General features: G+C 37.3%; 1 protein-coding gene across 2 annotated transcripts in view; it reads right to left on the bottom strand.

The window, feature by feature from the left end:
- Nucleotides 1-23,865, bottom strand: part of SRBD1 (S1 RNA binding domain 1) — a 224,846-nt gene that overhangs the window by 15,449 nt on the left and 185,532 nt on the right. For both annotated transcript variants that reach the window (XM_030921713.1, XM_030921714.1), the window contains exons 17-19: nucleotides 15,427-15,533; nucleotides 14,015-14,191; nucleotides 9,016-9,195 (exon numbers count right to left, since the gene is read on the bottom strand). In XM_030921713.1, the coding sequence (XP_030777573.1) occupies nucleotides 9,016-9,195; nucleotides 14,015-14,191; nucleotides 15,427-15,533 (464 nt within the window). The remainder of the gene's footprint in view (nucleotides 1-9,015; nucleotides 9,196-14,014; nucleotides 14,192-15,426; nucleotides 15,534-23,865) is intronic.

Raw genomic sequence — 23,865 nt, 5'->3', positions numbered from 1 at the left:
GAGACCAGATGATATCACTATGGGAATGATCACTGTTTAGTTCTTTAACTTTTCCCTTTTCCACTCCCCTCCAATACAGTGAGTTTCCACTTCATCCTCCACAGTGTCTCTAGCATTCATATTATTTTTGCCATTTGCAACTAGTTACTAATTTTCATATCCTTCATCCAATGTTTCAGTAAATCCTATTGACTCTGCTTTTAAAGTACATCCAGAATCTGAACACTTCTCACCATGTCTTCTGCTGTATCATCTGGGTCTCAGTCATCATCTTGGATTACAGCAATTAGTTTAACTGGTCTCCCTGCTTCTACCACTGCCCCTTACAGTGGACTTAAAACAGCAGACAAGGAGATCCTTTTAACATGTAAATCAGATCATATCACTCTTTCAGAACTATAGTCAAGCCCCTATAATGGCCTCCCAATGCCCTTTTGACTCAAATCTCCTATTTTTCTCTCCCTTGCTCACTCTTCTCTGGCCACACTGGCTGCCTTGTTGTTCCTTCAACATGTCGTGCCTGCTCCCACATTTGAACCTGCAAATGTGGCTCCTCTTCCTGGAACTCTTTCTAGATATCTGCACAGCTCTTTCCTCCATCAAGACTTTTCTCAAATGTCACCAAGTCAATGAGGCCTATGATGACTACCCTACTTAAATTTTCAAACCCTTACCCACAATCCTGGCAATCCCTATCCCATTACTCTGCTCTTTCCCTGTTTCCCACAACATTTTATCACACTGTATAATTTATTTATTATGCTAGTTGTATACTGTGTCTCTTTGAGACCAGGGACCTTTGAATGTATTCCAAGATTGCATAACAGTACTTGGAATATAGCAATCACTCAAAAGACTTTTTTAAATGAATGATTCTGTCAGTTCTAGCCTAAGTTAATGGAAAGAGATTCATGCCATTAACCACTGACTACTGAGCCTTTTTGTTTGTCTTGTCTTTGTGTGGGGCTAGTGAGGAATGATGATAAGAGAAGATGGAGTTGTAAAAGGAGGGACAAAGGGGGGTGGTACAAATTTCAATTTTAGATACATAGAGTTTCCATTGCTAAGATACTTATGAGAAAATCTCTCACAGACAAATGGAAAGGTTGGGCTAGAGCTTAGAAAGGCCTGGACTAGGGATGTTGAGACATAGGATTTGAATTATATAGTCAGGTAAGAGATACAGATGGTCATGTGTATGGGTAGAATCATCCAAGGGAGCAAGTAGAACAAGTACAAAAGAAGATGAAGATCAAAAGCTTGAAGAATATATACATCTACAGGGCCACAGGAGAAAGAAAAACCACAGACAGTATAAAAGTCATGGTAGAAGGTCGGTAAGTTGATAGTGTCAAATGTGGCAGAATGGGTAAAAGAGTTAAGAATGGAAAGGAGGTGACTGATGACTAGTTGAGAGAATAATTTCGGAAGGGGGTAAGGATAGAAGTCAATCTGTAAGGGACTGGGAGAAAGCAGGCAGAAAGAATTAGAGGCAGATAGTTCTGAGAGGGTCAGCAATGACAAGAAGGAGCAATGGGTTAGAAGGTCTAAGGGAAAGTAAGATAAAAGGTGGCCACAGCTTCTAGCTTTTCGTGAGTGAGGAATAGGCAGACCCCAGCAATAATACATCTCTGGCCAAAAATGATGAGAAGAAGTGAAGACATTAAAGATACAAGAGACAGTCATAAAGCTTTATAAAGCTATTATAAAAAACCTTATAATTTGGCTGCCACCCCCCCACCCCTCAAATTTAGAGGTGAGGCAGTTAAGACACAGAGATCAATACAATGGGCAAGGTCAGGAGTCCTCAGCAACAACCTGGAAGAAGTCAGGGTGGGGAAGGAAAGAAAATCAAGACATGGAGGAGCAGTGTAGGGAAGGATGGGGCAGAATGAGTAAAAATACAGAGACAATCTGAAGACAGGATTGTAAGGTAGTTTTGAGTTTTTTCAGTGAGGTAAGAAGTGAAGTCACCAGGTGAACGTTACAAGACCCTGAAACAAGTAAAAGGAATTTAGAATAGAATGGCTTCAAAGAACTATTGAGGGAAAATCTATCTGTAGCAACAGTGTAGAGCAATACTCTAAATCCCATTTTTCCCTTGTATCTTCTATAATATGGGTTCTCTTGCCATATTTAATTGACATTCTACCTCCATTCTCCTGCTGAAAACCCTGCTCTGGCTCTAGGATGAACACACTACTCCCGCTCTGTACCATACTTCTCTCCTAAAATAAGAATATAGCAAACACATGCCTCATATAAAAAACATGATGGAAGGGAATTATTTTTAATGGAATATTCTTCAGGAAATAGCATATCTGCAGCAGAACAGCATAAAATTCTACATATTCTAGAGAATAATCCATTTCTTACATATCCCTTAATAAAATAAATCAACAAAGTTTCATTTATTGGAGAGGGTAATGTTTTCTTGAGAGAAAAGGCAGTGTCCAATTTCAGCCATGTGATGATAGAGAATAACACTCAAAGACAGCATATTCCAGATACCTTTTTTTTCTTCCTTAAGAAGCACATGTAACACAAACCCTGTTACTTTTCTGTGCAGAATAACATATAGAGTCTTTAGGGTACAATACCTTTAACTGGAAAGACCATTATGATTTCATTAAAATCTGGCTGCAAGCTAGCTTTTTCATTGTAGCCTAGTTAAGAGCTCAAGCTTTAAACTGACATAGATCTAGTTCAAATCTTGGTTCTACTAGCTAAGTTAGCTTAGACAATTTACTTACCCTATCTGAGACTCTGTATACTTGAAGAAGTGGGAATAATAATAGTACCATAGTACCAACCTCATAGGGTTGCTGTGTGAGGTTTAAACATGATGATGCTTCTAACATGCTTGGTAATGAGGAAGTAGTCAATGAAAGTTGTTTGTACTGGACCATTAACTATTCCAAAGCTGGCCTGAGCTATATTTTTCTGTCTCCAATCTTTTAAGTGCCTCTTTCTACAGAATGAAATCCTTAAAAACCTAGCCTAAATGTAACCTTCTGCATAAAACTTTACAAGATTCCCCTATCTGGAAATGAGTTCTTTTTCCTGGGAACAACCTTTATGCTTCACAAAGGGTACTTTCTAATTGTTCAGCACTACTGTGATATCTGTGAATGTAAGTTTTATCGCTCCCCAAGGAGTTATTAGGCTCCTTGAGAGCATAGTCACCTCTATTCATTTTTATATACTTCAGCCCCTACCACAGTGCTCTGTACATTCTAAGTGATGAATAAAGTCATCACCAACAAAATTCAGAGTAATTATTAAAATAAAGAATACAAAGAATATGGGGAACACTGAACTGATCTTAGAGATGAGGGATCTTAAGACACAACTTGCATAAAAACCAAAAAAAGGTTTTACTTCATAACAATTAAACATTCATATTTCAAAAACGTAATATTATAAGCAGATACAAAAGGTGAACAAGTAGAAAAACAATGCCAGTCCATAAAACAAACGGATTTAATATACAAAGAACTCATACATAAATAAGGCTTTTTAAAAATTATATAAATAATAAACATAAACAAAAAAGTTGACTTTCTTTAAACCACTAAATAACTCAGGCTATAAAATATCATAATCTCAATTTTCCTAAAAACATATATGAGACAGACTACCATAAACACGAAAGGAAAGACGTAATCATATTACATTTTGATGTATTTGTGTGGGTGATATTATGGAAGGGTGACATTAAAGGCATTTAATTTCCAATAGTTTTCTGATACAACTAAAACACGAAATGTACTGCAACAAAAATTCTTTTAATAGAACTGAAATCAAACCAATGATGACCTAACCACATCTTAAATGGGCTTTTTTTCTTCCCTGGGAAGACACTTGTGTGAGAATATATAGAGAGTATGAACGACCTATGATGGGTGATGTTTAAACTAAGCGTACTTGATAGCCAGAAATTGCTATCACAGTTCCAAACTGGATGATGGGGATGGCAAGATAAATTGCTAATTTCATCTCTAGGTTTCACACTTGATCTTAGCCATAAGGCTGAGAAGCGATAATCTCTAGATTTTAAAGGTCAGGGGTTGGACTGCAACAGAAGAAACTTCCCATTAACTAGTTCACAAATACCTTCCTTCTGAGAGACAAGCACAGTCCCAAAGGAAACAGACAGAAGGGTGAAGTCACTAGCAGGGCATTTATATTTCACATGCAGAAACTGGACCACATAAAAGTTGACAAAAAAAAAAGTCCTGTTTAACAGGAGAAATTAAAGATTTTTCAGGTTTAAACACTGCTGATGGCATTATAAATCAATGTGTTACTTGGTGATGTATTTCAAGAGCCACAGAAACTTTTAAGCCCTTTAATAGAGTAATTCTACTTCTAGGAATGCATCATAATGAACCACTATTAGCACTACTATAGCTAAAATAAGTTACAGTTCAATCACTTGATGAAACATTAAGCTTTTAATGAGAGGGATATGTAGAAACAAAAAAAAGTGCTTACAATAGAAAGCAAATTGACAAAAATTGAAAAACTTCTAAACCATATTATAATTAGATTATGAAAACAAACAAAAACATACGTTATAAAAGATACTGGCTGGATGCGGTGACTCACGCCTGTAATCCCAGCACTTTGGGAGGCCGAGTAGGAGGACTGCCTAAGCGCAAGAGTTCAAGACTAGCCTGGGCAACATGGTGAAGCCCCGTTTCTACTAAAAATACAAAACTTAGCTGGGCATGGTGGCACAGCGCATGCCTGTAGTCCCAGCTACTTGGGGCTGAGGTGGGAGGATTGCTTGAGCTCAGGAGGTTGAGGCTGCAATGAGCCAAGATCACACCACTGCACTCCTGCCTGTGTGACAAAGTGAGACCCTGTCCACATTCCCTCTCATCCCCACCCGCCACCAAAAAAGACAGTGATTTGCACGAACAAAATAATGTAGTCCCCACGTACACCTCAGAATTACTGCAAGAAGTCTATGAAACCCTGTGCACATATGCACCTTCTCATCAAACACTAAAAAGACAATTACTATGGAACCACAATTTTTTTACATTAAAAAAAATCAGAACCATGTCCCAAAGTTGAGAACAAGACAAGGATATCTACTCTCACCATTCCTATTCAACAGGGTACTGAAGGTCCCGGCCATTGCAATAGGCAAAAAGAAAAAAAGAAAAAAGAATAAAGTAAAGAAAAATAAGAAGCATGAAGATGAAAATGGAGGAAGTAAGGTTTAATATAGTTACTGATGACGTAACTGCTTATATAGGAGAACTTAAGGAATCTACAAATACCTAGTAGAACTAGTAAGTGAATTTAATAAGTCTGTGGGATATAAGGTTATTACACAAAACTCATATTTTTATATATTAGCAACAAACAAGTAGCAGCAAAAATTTTAAAAACTCCATTTACAATAGTGTTGAAAAACATATAATACATTTAATAAAACACATGCAAAACCTGTACACTGAAAACTAAAAGACACTGCTTAGAGAAATAAGACCTAAATAAATGCTAAGATATAATAAGTTCATGGACCAAAAGAATTGATAAATATTATTAAGACAGCAATAAGACATTTTTTTTGGTCTCTAAAAAAAAGAGGTAAACCACAAACTGGGAAAAAATATTCATGAATCATATATTTGACAAAGTACATTTTTATATATGCAAGATATGTTAAAAACTCCCAAAACTCAGTAATAAAAGGGCAAACAATTCAATTAGAAAACGGCCAAATAGGCCAGGCACAGTGGCTCAAGCCTGTAATCCCAGCACTTTGGGAGGCCGAGATGGGCGGATCACGAGGTCATGAGATCGAGACCATCCTGGCTAACACGTTGAAACCCCGTCTCTACTAAAAAAAAAATACAAAAAACTAGCTGGGCGACGTGGCGGGCGCCTGTAGTCCCAGCTACTCGGGAGACTGAGGCAGGAGAATGGCATAAACCCAGGAGGCGGAGCTTGTAGTGAGCTGAGATGCAGCCACTGCACTCTAGCCTGGGTGACAGAGACAGACTCCATTTCAAAAAAAAAGAAAAGAAAAGAAAAGAAAAGAAAATGGCCAAATAATACGAACAAATATTTCACAAAGAAGATATACAAATGACTATTAAGCACATTAGAAAGTGTTCAATGTTGCCAGGGAAATGCAAATTAAAACCAAGTAGATCTTTCTACACACATTAGAATGGCTAACAACAACTACCTAACATCATATGACAAAAATGCGAGGCAACAAGAATTCTCATGGTGAAAGTGTAAAACGTGAAATGGTACAACCAGAGGGGTTCTAAGAAAACTAAACTTTCATCAGACTTCATGACTTATCAATTCAAAAAAACTGTGCAAGAATATTCACAGCAGTTTTACTCAGAATGGCCAAAGACTGGAAATAAGCAAGGTTCATGTGATATTGGGAAATACATATCTGGCTTTCCTCCCGTTTCCCTGCAAAAAGCTCCTAAAACCTTTGGAATCTCCAGAGTGATAGATAAGAGTGTATTTTGTATGACATGACTGGTAGCTGGGGTCCCCTAGATAGCTTCACAATAGGGGACGGTCACCAGAAAAACCAAACAAGTGAATGGAGGGGTTGTCACTTTCAGCTCCAGACCCCCAACCTCCAGGGAGGGGAGAAGGGATGAAAGTTGAGTTGATCACTAACAGCCAATGATCCAATCATGCCTATGTAATGAAAACCTACTAAAAACCCAAAAGCCTGGGTTCCAATGAGCTTCTAGATAGCTCAACACCTGGAGGTTCCTAGAGGGTAGTATGCCTACGCAGAAGTTCCACATCCTTCCTCCCATATACCTTCCCCCTCTACCTTTCCCTATACATCTTCTCCATCTGGCTGTTCATCTGTATCCTTTGTAATATCCTTTAGAATAAATGGATGAACATTAAGTAGATGTTTCCCTGAGTTCTGTAAACTGGCAAATCAATTGAACTCCAGGGTCGTAGGAATCCTGAAGTTATAGGTCACAACCAGGCCCCTGAAGTCGGGAGTAATCTTATAGTACTGAACCCTCAACCTGTGGGATCTGACACTATCTCCAGGTAGACAGTGTCAGAAATCAACTGAATTAGAGGACACCCAGGTGATGTCTGCTGGATAATCTGCCATAGAATTGACTGGTTGGAGGGGAGAAATCCCTACATATTTTGGTGACCAGAGGCCACAGAAGTGTTCTACGTTGTACTGAATGTAGAGAGTATAAAAAAAAGTTTGGTATTTCCTGTACCTCTTAGATTTCATTAACAGGGAAATAGATAAGCTGTGGTATAGTCACACAATGGAATATTACTAAGCAATAAAAAATAAGCTACTGGTACTTGTTACAACACGGATAAATTGCTAAATATGATGCTGAAAGAAGCCTTACACAGATGAGTACAATTGTATGGTAGAGGGAGAAAACTAATCTTTGGTAGAAAAAAATCAAAACAAGTAGTTACCTCTGGGAGGCTGCGGCAGCAACTGATTGGAAGAGGTATAATGGAATGTTTTCAGATAATAGAAATGTTCCTGATCTCAACAGCAGTTTGGTTACACAGATGTAGGTATTTGTCAAAATTCAGCTAATACAAACTTAAAATTTAATTGTATGTAAATGTGACCTCAAAAGAAAAAAATTGTAAAGAATTATCACATTGTAGTTAATTATTTGAATGCTGACGTATTTAGTGCAAAGTGTACCAGTGTCTGCAACCTTCTTCGGAATGCATCAAAAACATAAGATGGGCCAGGTGCAGTGGCGCATGCCTGTAATCCCAGCTCTTTGGGAGGCAAAGGTGGGTGGATCACTCCAGTCCAGGAGTTCGAAACCAGCCTGGACAACATAGCGGAACTCCGTCTCTACTAAAAATACAAAAAATTAGCCAGACCGTGGTACACCTGTAACTCCAGCTACTTAGGAGGCTGAGGCGTGAGAATCACTTGAACCCAAGAGGCAGAGGTTGCTGTGAGCTAAGATCACACCACTGCACTGGGTGACAGAGAGACCTTGTCTCAAAAACAAAACAAAACAAAAAAGATGGATGGACAAGTAGATGGATATGTGGGAAAACAAATATAGTAAAATGTTAATGATAAAATCTAGGTGTGGCTATATAGGAATTCACTGTAAAATTTTTGTTTCCAATTTTTCTGTATGGTTAAATTTTTTCATCATAAAACTTTTGGGGGAAACCACAAACTAGCTGGATGTTGACAGAATATTATTTTTTACTTCTTTTTTCTAAGTTTTCTATAATATACTATAGTCTTTTAAAATATTTTTAAAAGAAAGCAAATTAATGACATAATGACATTTACTAAAATAATCAAATATAAGTGATTTTAAAACAAAAATCTCATTTTAGATTCAATAAAAGTTAAAATATTCACTATATTTCTTATACTGTCATATAATTCAGTAAGATTCTTTTAAAAATGTCATTATGTAGCAAGTCACTGTTTTTGAACTAATTAAAAAAATTTAAAACTAATTAAATATGCTATTAAAAAGTTTTTTCTTTTTATGCCTTAAACTTCCCTTATACTCAAAAGCTTCCCCCATGTCATTCTGTTAATGTATACTCACTAAAAGTATATCATTTCTTAGATTTTAATAACCAATAAAAATATTACTTAAGAAAGCTGAGTTGGCTGTATACTTTCAAAAGGGTTTTATCTTTAGAAAAGCGCAAGTTTTATGCCAGGTTCTAGTCAATTGTGTCTTGTTAATTTCCAAAACAAACAGAGGGGAGTGCCATGCAATTTCCATTACACACACTTCACCATTAGTATCAGGGTTTATTAGCTTGACAATGCTCCAGGAGTAATGGCTTCATTCCTCACTGAAATAAAATAATGTGCCACATAACTCAGCAATGCAGAACTTCTGAAAAATGTTGTCACATTAAACATGGTCATATTTTTCAGTTTCCATTATGCCAAAACAAAGGCCTTTGGTGTAAAGAACTCACTCTGGATATGGAGAATTTCCACATGGGCCTCAGACTTACCTCATTGCTATGTCATATGATTCTGGATGAATACAAGTTTGGTCCAAAGGATTTGGCTTCAGTAAAACATTCACTGCAGTTTTGCTCTTCTTTTTGCCCTGCTTCTCATTTGTGACCTCGATGTCTGCTGAAGATGTAACAGCAACTCCTCGAATTTGGCCTGAAGATTCAGTTTGCTGACTATGTAAAGCCAGAAAAAAACACATTTATAAAAAGGGGAAGGTTGGGCAGAAAAGTCTTCAAATTAAAATGTGCTTATTTCTCTGTCATACAAATATGCAAAAACAGCAACCAGATTCTGACCTTTCACTTCATAGAAACTACCACTTATTTGTTTAAATCACTGGGAAAAGGGCTTTCTGTTACTTAAAGCCAAAAACATTCTTAACTAACTGACTGTATAATTGGCATTCTAGGAGAGAAAAGAGGAAAATGTAGGGAAACAAAATAATATTTCTCAGAGCTAAGAAAAACAAGCTCTCAAAAGAATCTATTGAGTGTAGAACAGGATGAACAAAAAAAGACTCATACTTGGCTAAGCGCAGTGGCTCACGCTTGTAATCCCAACACTTTGGGAGGCCAAGGCGGGCAGATCACCTGAGGTCAGGAGTTCAAGACCAGCCTGGCCAACATGATGAAACCCTGTCTCTACTAAAAATTAAAAGATTAGCTGGTTGTGGTGGTGCACGCCTGTAGTCCCAGCTACTTGGGAGGCTGAGGCAGGAGAATCGCTTAAACCTGGGAGGCAGAGGTTGCAGTGAGCTGAGATCCTGCCACCGCACTCCAGTTTGGGCAACAGAGGGACAGACTGTCTCAAAAAAAGAAAAGAAAAAGACTCATACTTGACGTATCATGGATAAACTTTACAATATAAATAATTTTTTAAATTCTAAAAGGCTTTCAAGAAAGAAAATTAGAACATTACTTAAAAAGGATCTGGAATCAGACTAGCATCAGATTTCTCACTGGCAAACATCAGATGTCAGAACATAGTGGAACAGTATCTTAAAAGTTCTGAGAGAAAATGATTTTGAATTTAGAATCACATACGTAGTCAAATTAGCACTTGAGTAAGAGGGCAAATTGAAATCGTTTGCAGGTATGTGAGGACTTAAGTATAACCCATACGACCTCTCTAAAAAGAATTTCTCAAGGATTAATTCTAGCAAAAACCAATAAATCGAAGAAAAATGATCATATGAATTACAAGAAACAGTGTAGAAACAACAAAAACTGATTAAATTAAGTAAATGCTCATGAATGATGTAAATATATATACATTATGTGTATATACACACATAGTATGTGTATATATGTTAAAATATACATCTATAAAAACACATATTTTTATAGAGGAGTGTATATATATAGTGTATGTGTATATTATATACACATATACACATGCATATGGTGTATATATGTATATGTACACACGCATAGTGTGTATATGTACAGACGCATATAGTGTGTGTATATGTACAGACATGCATATAGTGTGTGTATATGTACAGACACATGCATATAGTGTGTGTATATGTACAGATGCATATAGTGTGTGTATATGTAAAGATGCATATAGAGTGTGTATATGTACAAACGCATATTGTGTGGGTATATGTAAAGATGCATATAGTGTGTGTACAGTGTGTATATGTACAGACGCATATAGTGTGTGTATATGTACAGATGCATATAGTGTATGTATGTACAGATAAACGCATATAGTGTATGTATATGTATAGACACATGCATAGCATGCATATGTATAGACACACGCATATAGTGTGTATATGTATATATACAGGTTAAAAAATAAAAATTGGCCAGGCGCGGTGGCTCAAGCCTGTAATCCCAGCACTTTGGGAGGCCGAGACGGGCGGATCACGAGGTCAGGAGATCGAGACCATCCTGGCTAACACGGTGAAACCCCGTCTCTACTAAAAAATACAAAAAACTAGCCAGGCGAGGTGGCAGGCGCCTGTAGTCCCAGCTACTCCGGAGGCTGAGGCAGGAGAATGCTGTAAACCCGGGAGGCGGAGCTTGCAGTGAGCTGAGATCCGGCCACTGTACTCCAGCCAGGGCCGCAGAGCGAGACTCCGTCTCAAAAAATAAAAAAAATAAAAAAAATAAAAAAATAAAATAAAATAAATAAATAAATAAATAAAATAAAATAAAAATATACATTAAAAAAAATATTTTTTTTTAAGATGGAGTCTTGCACTGTTGCCCAGGCTGGAGTGCAGTGGCGCGGTCTCGGCTCACTGCAAGCTCCGCCTCCCGGGTTCACGCCATTCTCCTGCCTCAGCCTCCCGAGTAGTTGGGACTACAGGCGCCCGCCACCACGCCCGGCTAATTTTTTTTGTATTTTTAGTAGAGACAGGGTTTTGCCATGTTCGCCAGGATGGTCTCGATCTCCTGACCTCGTGATCCGCCCACCTCAGCCTCCCAAAGTGCTGGAATTACAGGCGTGAGCCACTGCGCCCGGCAAAAATATTTTTATATATGTATAAAATATATATAGAGAGAGAAGGGGGAGAGGAGGGTGATGAGAGACGGGGGAGGAGGGAAGGGGAGGGGAGGGGAGGGGTGGGGCGGGGCGAGGACTGGATTGAAACTAAAATCCCAGGTCGTCTTATCATGGGAGGTAGACAGAGTTGAAGAGAGAAAGATTGGGAAGGATACTGTTTCTAGTCGTCTCTAAGAGGACAGAGACACCTATTAACTCCAGAGGTCAGCAACAAATTTAAGGATGATCATCAGAAGAATAGAAGATGTGCAACTTTGAAATACAACAAATGTGAATGTATTAATATCAGATTGAGTAAAACCATGAAATCTAGCTCTATGTTTCTAAGAGCCACATCAAAAATGTCATAGAAAGTATAAAAATTAGAAAAAAAAAAACCAGGCATATTTTGAAAAGGCAAATATAGTAACACTGCTAGCAAATAAATTTCAAAGCAAAAAACATTAAATGTGGTAGCAATATTCCATTCTGAATAAACCTATGAACTATTCAGGAGATGTAACAGTCACAAATCTGCAAGCACCTAATTATCAGCTGGAAAAATACAAGGCTTTAAAACAAGCTCAATATTCATCAATAAGACACTGGTTAGATTAAATTATAGCCCATCCATACAATTAAATATTATGCAGACAATATAAAGAATAAAAAGTTAGAAATCTATATGTAATAATTTGGAAAGAGATCCAGAAGACTGAAACAAATAAAGCAAGTTTCAAATAGTTGCAGAGCCTGATCCCTTGTGTATACATTTTTAAAATAATAAACATATACAAACAAGGTGACATAACTGTAAATTTACTTTCTGGAAGCAACATATAAGAAACTTTTTCAAGTGAGACTTGAGAGGCATCTTTTACTTTTTGTTCTTTTTTTATACTGTGAGTTTTTTTGGTGCTTTTTGGGTTTGTCTGTTTTTGAGATAGATAGGATCTTGCTCTGTCGCCCAGGCTGGAGTGCAGTGGCATGATCTCGGCTCACTGCAACCTCCACCTCCTGGGTTCAAGCAGTTCTCCTGTCTCAGCCTCCTGGGTAGCTGGGATTACAGGTGAGCACCACCACACGCAGCTAAGTTTTGTATTTTTAGTAGAGACAGGGTTTCGCCACGTTGGCCAGGCTGGTCACAAACTCCTGACCTCAGGTGATCAACCGCTCCTGGCCTATGCTGTGTTTTCTAACCAAGTGTTCAAAGAACATATAAACTAACAAAAACAGAATCATTTTATCTTCAATTTTTTCCAGTGCTGGCTTCTAGGTTTCATGATCTATTTAGAAAGAATTTCCATCACTCTAATGCTCTGCAAGATTTCCCCATGTTTTCTTCTGGTGCTTTTACAGTTTTACTTTTTTTTACATTTAAGTCTATGATAAATCTGTAATGTATTTGGGCATAGGAGTGAGAAGTGGGACTATAGCTTCCTTCACACATACTGAATTACTGGCACTTGTCATAATATCACTTGTTAGATAATTAATCAATTTTACCCTACCATTTGAAATGTCACCTTTACTATAAACTAAATTCTAACTATGTTTTGGTGGATTTCAGACCTTATTCTGTGCTATTCCTACATCAAAAGCAAACTGTTTAATTACCACAGCTTTATAATATATTCTAGTGAGGCTTAATCAGTCTTTTCCAGAATAAAGGTTATCTTCCATATGACCTCTATTATAATTTTGTCAAAAGAAAAAAGTACATATGAATTAACCAGGTAGTCCCAAAGTAGTAGACACGTAAATGTTCTTTCATAATTATACCATGCTAAGAAGTTTATGTAACAAGCTTTCATGCTTTCAGGATTAGAAAGTAAAGAAGTTTAGCTCTTGATACACACAACTGATAATCAATGCTTTGGTCCATTTTCAGTGAGGAGGGAGTGGGGAAACATATCTATGCTTAGGGAACAGCTATGTCAATATAAAGTGGTCACTTTGAAGTCACCATGGTCACCTCATCTTGTACCACTCCTTCCCATTTGCTATGTTCTGTGTGGGCCTTTCCCTCATTTCCTGAATACATCAAAGTTGGTCCTGCCTTAGGACTATGCACACTTAGTGTTCACTTTGCCTGGAATGCTTTCTTTCTGATACCTGGGTGGCATTTCATTCAAAACTCTGCTCAAATAAGTTTTCAAAAAATAACGAATCTAAAGTAGTTGTATTACTCCCCTAAGACAGTGTCACATATCCCTGCTTCAATTTTTATAGCACTTCTTGCCTTCTGAAACTACTAATTTTACTGGTTTGCTTATTGTCTGTATTACACGTTAAAATATAACTCCATGAGAATGCAGAATTTGCTGACTTGCTCATTGCTGTATTCCCAATGCCTACCAAAGGACACTCAACACGTATTGAATGAAGGCATGAACAATGGACACTTAGAATTTACACTAATCAGTAGTAGGATAGGTAACAATAACAAGAGAGGAGGTTGACAACAGAATTAAAGTGTATACTTATAATCACCTGCAAAATGTTCGGATATAATCCTGGTTGATTCTGATGAAGCCAGCACACTGTTGGAAGGATTTTGGACCCAGTCCTCTCACTTTCTTCAGCTGTTCTCGGTTGATAAAGGGTCCATTTTTCTCGCGCCATTCAATAATATTTTTGGCTCTGTTGGCATTGAGTCCTGCAATATGCCTAAGGGGAAAAAAAAGGCAAACTGAAAAGAAGATATCATCTGAAAAGACAATGATATAAAACATTTGGATCATAAAAACAACTGCAATGACATATCCTCATATGTCTAAGTTAAGTTAATCCAAAGGGGAGTCAAAAAAAAAAAAAAAAAAAAAACAGAGGGGAAAAAAAGAGTTGTGCAAGAGGAAAGAAAAAAAAAGACAAAACCAATAGCTGTCATAAAGATGCTGGTAAGCTGGCTAACACTGATGCAAGAAAAAAAAGTTCCTCACAGTTTTTCTATATATTCATATTCCTTATGTTTCTGGATAAAGTAATAATTTTGCCTATTTTTTTCAGCATACATACAAAGTGAGTTAGAAGCAGTTATAATAGCTACAACTGTGTTGTACTACCTTTTTTGTGTATTAGCCTGTTCTCAGTAATATAGAGCTGAACTATAGAAAGGTCCTTATCTGTAATTGTCATGGTTAGTATAAATTATATATAAAGACTATATTAGGTAGTTTCCTTGGTGTTAAAAGATTATTTCAGAGAATTTCAACTCTATTATGAAATTCCATATATGAAATTATGAAATGTTTGTAGCTGTGTTAGAAAATCAACAACTTAAAATGTAAGGGATAGTTTCTGCTATACCTGTTTCAGCGAAAAAGGTCCAGATCAGAGAATTTCATGCTGCATTAGCAGATTTGTGTAATAAATGCAAAACTGTGAACAAAAAAGCAGCTCTTCTAAAACCACGGGGGGAAAAAAGATGATATAACATGTGATTATAGTATGATAAAAATTTTGACAGGTTTCTTGTAGAATCAGGGTAAAAATACGATAACCATACTTTGAACCCTCAGAATTTATCTTTTGGTTACTGCCAGGTTTGACAGATGCATGCAAGAGACTTAATTAGTGAAAAATCTCTACTATCATGTGGTGGGAAGTAACTCTTTTCCATGTTAACCTTATTTAAATTCTATTAGCAACACTAATGCACTCAATGGTTACTATATGCTCTATGCTCTTCACTTTAGACCTGCAAAATTAAAAATGATAACGTGAATTGTTATAATTCTTTTCTTACATAATATCTTCCCCTCTGATTACTTAAAGCAATGTATAAACCCATAGATGTTCTATACTTGACAACTTTATACACGTGTTCCCTTCCTCTAGCCGAGTTTGGACTGGATAGCCAGTTAAACTCAATTCTGTGATCTTCAGCCACAGATTTGTCTCACCTTAACAAAACTTCTGAACAGATGTTAATGTCCACTCCCACAAAGCTGACACATTCTTCTACAACACTGTCCAGTGTTGCCTTGAGTAAAGTCTGGGATACGTCATGCTGAAAAGACAAAGATCAAATATCAAAAGTGAAGGAGATGTAGTTCTTGGACTATTCCATTACTCTGCCTATATTACTGATAGTTAGCTAACACACACCATGGTAAATGTCTTCATTCCTCTTAAACACACTGTTTGCAGATGTAATTAAGCTGAAGTCAAGCCATCTATGGTTTCTTACTCTTTAAGCTATGCATATATACCTAATTTGAATATAATAGTACCAGTATTTTTCCCTTGCCTAAAATTCTGCCCAGAGCGGTGGTTCTCAAACTTTAGCTTGCATTAAAATCACCTGTATGGCTTGGTAACACACCCACATCCAGATTTCTGATTCAGTAGGTCTAGGGTGGGGTCTAAGAATTTGCATTCTAACAAGTTCCCGGATAATACTGTGGCTGCTACATCAAAATAAGACATAGTCTCTATGATTCATGCATGGCCTTATAGTGTTATGGAGAAGAAAACATAAGTTATAATAGGAAGCAGTACAATAATAGTAAGACAGTAAATCAAACTTTTGTTTCATCAAATTCAAGATAGTACTGTTTATATGAAGCACCATTATTTTATACACCACTAAGGAAGAAAATAGTCAAATTATGACACATGCTTTCTTATTGCTTATTTATTTATTTTTTAAATACTGAAAGAGCTCTTTAGACTTATTTAGAAACTGTAAGAACCATATATTATGTACAAATAAGAAAAACATAAGCAATCTAAACTGGCTAAACTATTCCTAAAATTCTTCACATTCAGTGTTCAATTCTTCTGATCACTTTTATACTCAAAATCATAGGTGTCAAGGTTTTCCATGCAGTATTGTTTTTATGCTATCAAAATCCTTGATAATGTAGCATTTCTTAAAACAGCGATCCTCTGTTGTCTCTGGGACTTTCTTTCAAGCTTCAGATGCTCATTCTTACAAGCTTTGATGATAGTAGCAGTATCTTAATCTTAACAGAGGGTATTAACAGAAGAGATTTTGGACAGTAACAAAACTCCTATTCTTTTCTCTAAGATCCTTAAATGGTTTATTATTCAATGGTTTGTTAATTAAAACAACGAAAGGTGTGCAGTTCAGTCATGTCTCTAGGATTAGCAACCAAGTTCATGTGGAAACTACACCATGATTTACCACAGGGACAACAGCAACTATAGGACACTATTAAATGTAAGCTGCATTAAAATGTCAGAAAATGCGCATCTTACAATTGGTGAAATGCAGTATTTTAAAGTATTTGTTGACTAACTGAAGCTAGGTTACAACAATTAATACACTTGATGTTACTCATAATTCTAAAGTTAATGATCTGTGGGACAGCAGACTTCTTTTTACCAACGTCAAGGAAAACAAGGAATATAATCTAGTAGAGTCCCCAAGTATTGTGATTACATTATTACCATTTAATAACAGCAGAAGCTTTTGTTCTGGAAGACTGAAGGGTACAGGAGTACTTCCGTATTTCAGAGATAACTTACTGGTAACTAGCCAGGCCGCAGCTAAAAATTTTGGATGTCATTTAAAAAATCTAATAAGCAAGTATCACCATGAAAAAGATCATGAAGTAAAACCTAAGATCTTACCGAGAACTTGGTTACTCGGTTACTCTTGAGTTACAGCTTTTAAGAAGCTAGTCTTTTGTCTAAGCAGATGAAAAGCAGCAAAATGAAAAGGGAACTTTTTAAAATGAGAGGGTAGGAGATAGGATGACAATATAAAGGCAAGCACAAGGATAGCAACAGGAAAAAATATGAGGAACACAAAACTACAAACAAACCTGAAAAAGGAAGAGTAATTGCTGAGAGCCATTGTAACAAGGGAAACAAGTTGATACAGTACTTCCAAGCACACCAGATGCTTAGGACAGTTAAATGAGTAAGCTACGGTCTCTGCAGCAGATTATTTTGGTTGCCTATCCTAACCTCTAGTTGTCAAACCCCTTCTCTTCCTTTCAAACAGAAGCCTAACCGTGTGTCTAGCATTTATCCCATTTCTGTAAGGCCATATGCTTTGGAAAAGCTGGTCCCACCTCCGATAGACAATGGTGACTGGTTAAAATCCATGTTTTTCAAACTGAGGGTTATGATCAATTAGTGGATCATAAAATTAAATCAGTGACTTGCCACCGGCATAAAAAAATGAATAGAATAAGCCACATAGAGCATATTGCATACACCCTTAACATCGAATGAATAGGATGAACAATGCAGCCAATTGAGACTACCATGTGTGAGGAATACAACATAAATTGCTCAGGAATAGGTATTTGGTTCACTGATACCTCATTTGATCTTCTGACACAGATTTAATGAAGAGGTTAAAGAGTAACTCTGCAGAGTTATAAGCAAAGTATGGGAGAAGTTTATCTATTGGCAAAGTGCTGATTCCTTCACCAAGTTTAGTTACAAACTTTCAGTGCATTTTTCAGAAAGAATGTTATCCAGTATGAAATTTTTCAATTCTCAGCAACTGTAATATTTTAACTGATTTAGTACAAGTGGTCCTTAAAATGAATCACTACATTTAGAAGAAAAAAAGATAGTGAAGTAAAACCTACAGAGGCAAGCTCAACTACCAGATTTGGAAGTGTTGATAGTGACAAAATTGAGAGAAAATGTTGACTTCAATCAGTAACCTCTGACTTGACTTGAGCCACGTTTTATATAGAAAATAATAGCCATAAGACTTTAAAATAAGCTTGATTTAAAACATGGTTTTATAAATGTGCAAAACAATAAAAATGACTGACCTCAGATGTATTGTTGGTAATGATATTCTTGTAGATGACAGTGTTAAAATAAAACTTAAAACTTAAAAAACAAAATCACGTGGAACACCCCACCACAGGGCTAAAATGAAAACAATGGAAAATACCAAATATTGATGTGAATGTGGAGCAAATGGAATGCTCAAACGATAAGTGCATTTTAGGTTATATATGCAAGGCAACGCAGTTTAATGGAGGATTTATTTTATACGGTTTAAATGTAACTTCACATAAAATTAAATCAGATATGTTTACACAATGCAAAAATGCATACTTGTTCCATATACTTTAAACCAGATACATGGTAAGAGAAAAAATGGACAAATTACCAAGAACACCAAAATTGCCAAAACTGACTCAAGAAGAAATATAAAATCTGAACAAACCTATTAAGTACAGTCAATAAATAATCAAAAATCTCCCAACAAAAAAAAGTTCAGAACCATATAGTTTCATTGGTGAATTCTACCAAACATTTCAACACCAACCCTTCTCAAACTCTTTCAAAAAACAGAAGAGGAGCCAATAGTTCTTACCTATTCTATGAGGCCAGCATCACCCTGATACCAAAGCCAAAGATACCTCAAGAAGAAAGAAACCTACAAACTAATATTTCCTATGAATATCAGTTCAAAAATCTTCAACAAAATACTAATAAACTAAATCCAACAGCTTATTAAAAGGATTGACATACATGACATACATATAATGTATTCAGTATGTATGAACTTAAGAGCCAGACTCACATTGTTTTGATTTTAAAACAATCTCTCTTGACATTTTTAAATTTTAACTGTGAAATAATTTCAAATTTAGAAAAGGCATGCAAGAATAGTACAAAAACTTCATTACCCTTCCGTCACATAAATACTTCAGTGTACAGTTCCAAATAACAAAAACATTGACTTACATACCCATAATACAATTATTAAAATTAGAAAACATACTGATGTAATAATATTACCTAACATTCAACTCATGCTCAAATCATCAATTTGCTCAATTTTTCTTTACAGCATTTTCTTCCCAATCCATAATTCAACCCAGGATGACATACTGCATTTAGTTGCCTCATACTTTGTGCTAGGCAGCCTCCAAGATGGTTCCCAATGATCCTCAAATCCTGGTATTGATACACTTGTGGAATTCCCTCCCACTAAGTATAGACTAAGTATAGAATTCACTGATGAATCTCATCTGAATAAATTATTAAGATTATTTTACTACTCACAATGCCCTGTTTGTGTAAAAAGGTATTTTGAATCTTGACTCAAAATTTGAAAAACACAGCTCAACCATGTACTGTATGTGCTCATAGCATTATCCTCATGTATTCCAGACTGAAAAAAATTCATGAACAGCCCATATCTATATATTAACTTACATCTGTTCTAAATTTTTGTATTTAGGTATTAAAAACCTATTTAAATATAAGTAAAATAGCATTTAACTTACAATGAGTAGTAAAGGTAAGCATTATTTTGAGAAACTTATTTTGAATTACATTTAATTGTATAAGAGAGACATACATATGCCCAAACAGAAGTGATGTGTGATAAGTGCCCTTGTCATGACGAAGTAAAATGTATTTCCTAGTGTGTCAAAATCAAAAGGTAGGAAAACAATGGTCTAAGCTAATCATGGTGGTCCCATTCTATTTATTCAATAATGGCAAATGAAATGTGAGGGTAAATCTGCCAGGTACTTCAGAAAAAGACTTCACTGCCCTAAAATAGAGTGAAAAAGAATTAGCCTTTTCTTCTTTTGATTCAAGTATGACTCCCAGTAATCACTGTATCATGTGATAGGACAAGCTTGAAGAAAAGCTAACTTAGCGAGAATGGCAGGTAACATACGTTGAAAGACTGGTTCTTCATTGATATTCTTGAGGTTCTGAATTAACTAGTTCTGTACTCAGCCCCCCTGGGCATCTTGTAATAAAATTTTTTTATCATTTAATCAAGAATCAGAAATTTCCTTATTGTTCAGGCCACTTTGAGTAAGGATCTCTGATGTTTTTCTAATTGAAGCAGTCACTTTATTTAGGAGCTCAAAGTTAAGCGGCAAGACTGTGACAATGAAAACAATGACCATACTGTCAAAACCCCTTGAGATTTTACTGTCAGGCATTGTTGTAAGGCTTGATAATAGCATGTAACTGAATCCTCACAATTCTAAAAAATGTACATATGACTTTATGCAGCATCTTCATATATAAGATTTTTTTCTAAGGAAATAGCAAGACACTTGCACAAAGGGGTGTGTATGCGCGTACAATCTAAATATCCAGAGATGACTCGTACAAATAAAGTGTGCAACAGCCCCACAATGAACTATTCTGATGCCATTAAAAAACACACAGTAGGGGGTGGCTGGCAAGATGGCCAAATAGGAACAACTCCAGTCTGCAGCTCCCAGCGAGATCAATGCAGAAGGCAGGTGATTCTGCATTTCCAACTGAGGTACCTGGCTCATCTCACTGGGACTGGTTAGGTAGTGGGTACAGCCCATGGAGGGCAAGCAGAAGCAGGGTGGAAAGCGCAAGGAGTCAGGGAATTCACCTGGAAAGTGCAAGGAGTCAGGGAACTCCCTCCCCCCCAGCCAAGGGAAGCTGTGAGGAACTGTGCTGTGAGGGACTGTGCCATGAGGAACGGTACACTCTGGCCCAGATACTAAGCTTTTCCCATGGTCTTTGCAACCTGCAGACCAGATTACCTTGGGTGCCTACACCACCAGGGCCCTGCGTTTCAAGCACAAAACTGGGCAGCCATTTGGGCAACACTGAGCTAGTGGCAGGAGTTTTTTTTTCATACCTCAGTGGTGTCTGGAATGCTAGCGAGCAGAAACAATCACTCCCCTGGAAAGGGGGCTGAAGTCAGGGAGTCAAGTGGTCTAGCTCAGTGGATCCCACCCCCATGGAGCTCAGCAAGCTAAGACCCACTGGATTGAAATTCTCGCTGCCAGCACAGCAGTCTGAAGTCAACCTGGGAGGCTAGAGCTTGGTGGGGGGAGGGGCACCCATCATTAAGGAGGCTTGAGTGGGCGGTTTTCCCTTCACAGTGTAAACAAAGCTGCAAGGAAGTCTGAACTAGGTGGAGCCCACAGCAACTCTGCAAAGCCGCTGTAACCATACTGCCTCTCTAGATTTCTCCCCTCTGGGCAGGGCATCTCTGAAAGAAAGGCAGCAGGCCCAGTCAGGGGCTTATAGATAAAACTCCCATCTCCCTGGGACAGAGCACCTGGGGGGAAGGCGCACCTGTGGGTGCAGCTTCAGCAGACTTAAATGTTCCTGCCTGCTGGCTCTGAAGAAAACAGCAGATCTCCCAGCACAGCTCTAGAGCTCTGCTAAGGGACAGACTGCCTCCTCAAGTGGGTTCCTGATCCCCATGCCTCCTGACTGGGAGACACCCTCAGCAGGAGTCAACAGACACCTCATACAGGAGAACTCCAGCCCCTCTGAGACGAAGCTTCCAGAGGAAGGAACAGGCAACAATCTCTGCTGTTCTGCAGCCTCCACTGGTGATACTCAGGCAAACAGAGTCTGGAGTGGACCTCCAGCAAACTCTAGAAGACCTGCAGCAGAGGGGCCTGTTAGAAGGAAAACTAACAAACAGAAAGGAATAGCATCAACATCAACAAAAAGGACGTCCACACAAAATCCCCATCCAAAGGTCACCAACATCAAAGACCAAAGGTAGATAAATCCACAAAGATGAGGGAAAAAAAGGCTGAAAATTCCAAAAACCAGAATGCCCCTTCTCCTCTAAAAGATCACAACCCCTCGCCAGCAAGGGAACAAAACTGGATGGAGAATTAATTTGACGAATTGACAGAAGTAGGCTTCAGAAGGTGAGTAACAACAAACTACTCTGAGCTAAAGGAGCATGTTCTAACCCAATACAAGGGAGCAAAGAACCCTAAAAAAGGTTAGAGGAATTGCTAACTAAAGGAAAAATAAGCAGAGGTTGCAATCCTAGTCGCTAACCAGTTTAGAGAAGAACATAAATGACCTGATGAAGTTGAAAAACATAGCACGAGAACTTCATGAAGTGTACACAGTATCAATAGCTGAATCGATCAAGTGGAAGAAAGGATATTAACCTTAAATGTAAATGTGCTAAATGCCCAAATTAAAAGACATAGACTGGCAAATTGGATAAAGAGTCAAGACCCATCGGTGGGTGTGCTGTATTCAGGAGACCCATATCATGTGCAAAGACACACAAAGGCTCAAAATAAAGGGATGGAGGAATATTTATAAAGGAAATGGAAAGGAAAAATAAGCAGGGGATGCAATCCTAGTCTCTAATAAAACAGATTTTAAACCAACAAAGATCAAAAAAGACAAAGAAGGGAATTACATAATGGTAAAGGGATCAACGCAACAAGAGCTAACTATCCTAAATACATATGTGCCCAATACTGGAGCACCCAGATTCACAAAGCAAGTTCCTAGAGACCTACAAAGAAATTTAGACTCCCACACAATAATAGTGGAAGACTTTAAAACCCCACTGTCAATATCAGACAGATTAATGAGCCAGAAAATTAAAAAGGATATTCAGGACTTGAACTCAGCTCTGGACCAAGCAGACCTAATAGACATCTACAGAACTCTCCACCCCAAATCAACAGAATATACATTCTTTTCAGCACCACATTGCACTTATTCTAAAATTGACCACATAATTGGAAGTACAACACTCCTCAGCAAATACTAAAGAACAGAAATAATAACAAACAGTCTCTCAGACTACAGTGCAATCAAATATAGAACTCAGGATTAAGAAACTCACTCAAAACCACACAACCACATGGAAACCAAACAACCTGCTCCTGAATGACTACTGGATAAATAACGAAATTAAGGCAGAAATAAATAAGTTCTTTGAAACTAATGAGAACAAAGACACAACATACCAGAATCTCTGGGACACAGCTAAAGCAGTGTTTAAAGGGAAATTTATAGCACTAAAGGCCCACAGAAGAAAGCATGAAAGATCTAAAATTGACACCCTAACATCACAATTAAAAGAACTAGAGAAGCAACAGCAAACAAATTCAAAAGCTAGCAGAAGACAAGAAATAACTTAAGATCAGACCAGAACTGAAGGAGATACAGACATCAAAAAAACTCTATTAAAAAAAAAAAAAAAAAAAAATCCAGGAGCTGGTTTTTTGAAGATTAACAAAACAGACCACTAGCCAGACTAATAAAGAAGAACAAAGAATCAAATAGACATAATAAAAAAATGATAAAGGGCATATCACCACTGATCCCACAGAAACACAAACTACCATCAGCGAATACTATAAACACCTTTACGCAAATAAACTAGAAAATCCAGAAGAAATGGATAAATTCCTGGACACATACACCCACCCAAGACTGTACCAGGAAAAAGTCGAATCCCTAAATAGACCAATAACAAGTTCTGAAATTGAGGCAGTAATTAATAGCCTACCAAACAAAAAAAGCCCAGGACCAGATGGATTCACAGCCGAATTCTACTAGAGGTACAAGGAGGAGCTGGTACCATTCCTTCTGAAACCATTCCA

This window comes from Rhinopithecus roxellana, chromosome 17, assembly GCF_007565055.1.
Source record: "Rhinopithecus roxellana isolate Shanxi Qingling chromosome 17, ASM756505v1, whole genome shotgun sequence".
Taxonomy (NCBI): Eukaryota; Metazoa; Chordata; class Mammalia; order Primates; family Cercopithecidae; genus Rhinopithecus; species Rhinopithecus roxellana.
This window is presented reverse-complemented; position numbering and strand designations above follow the sequence as displayed.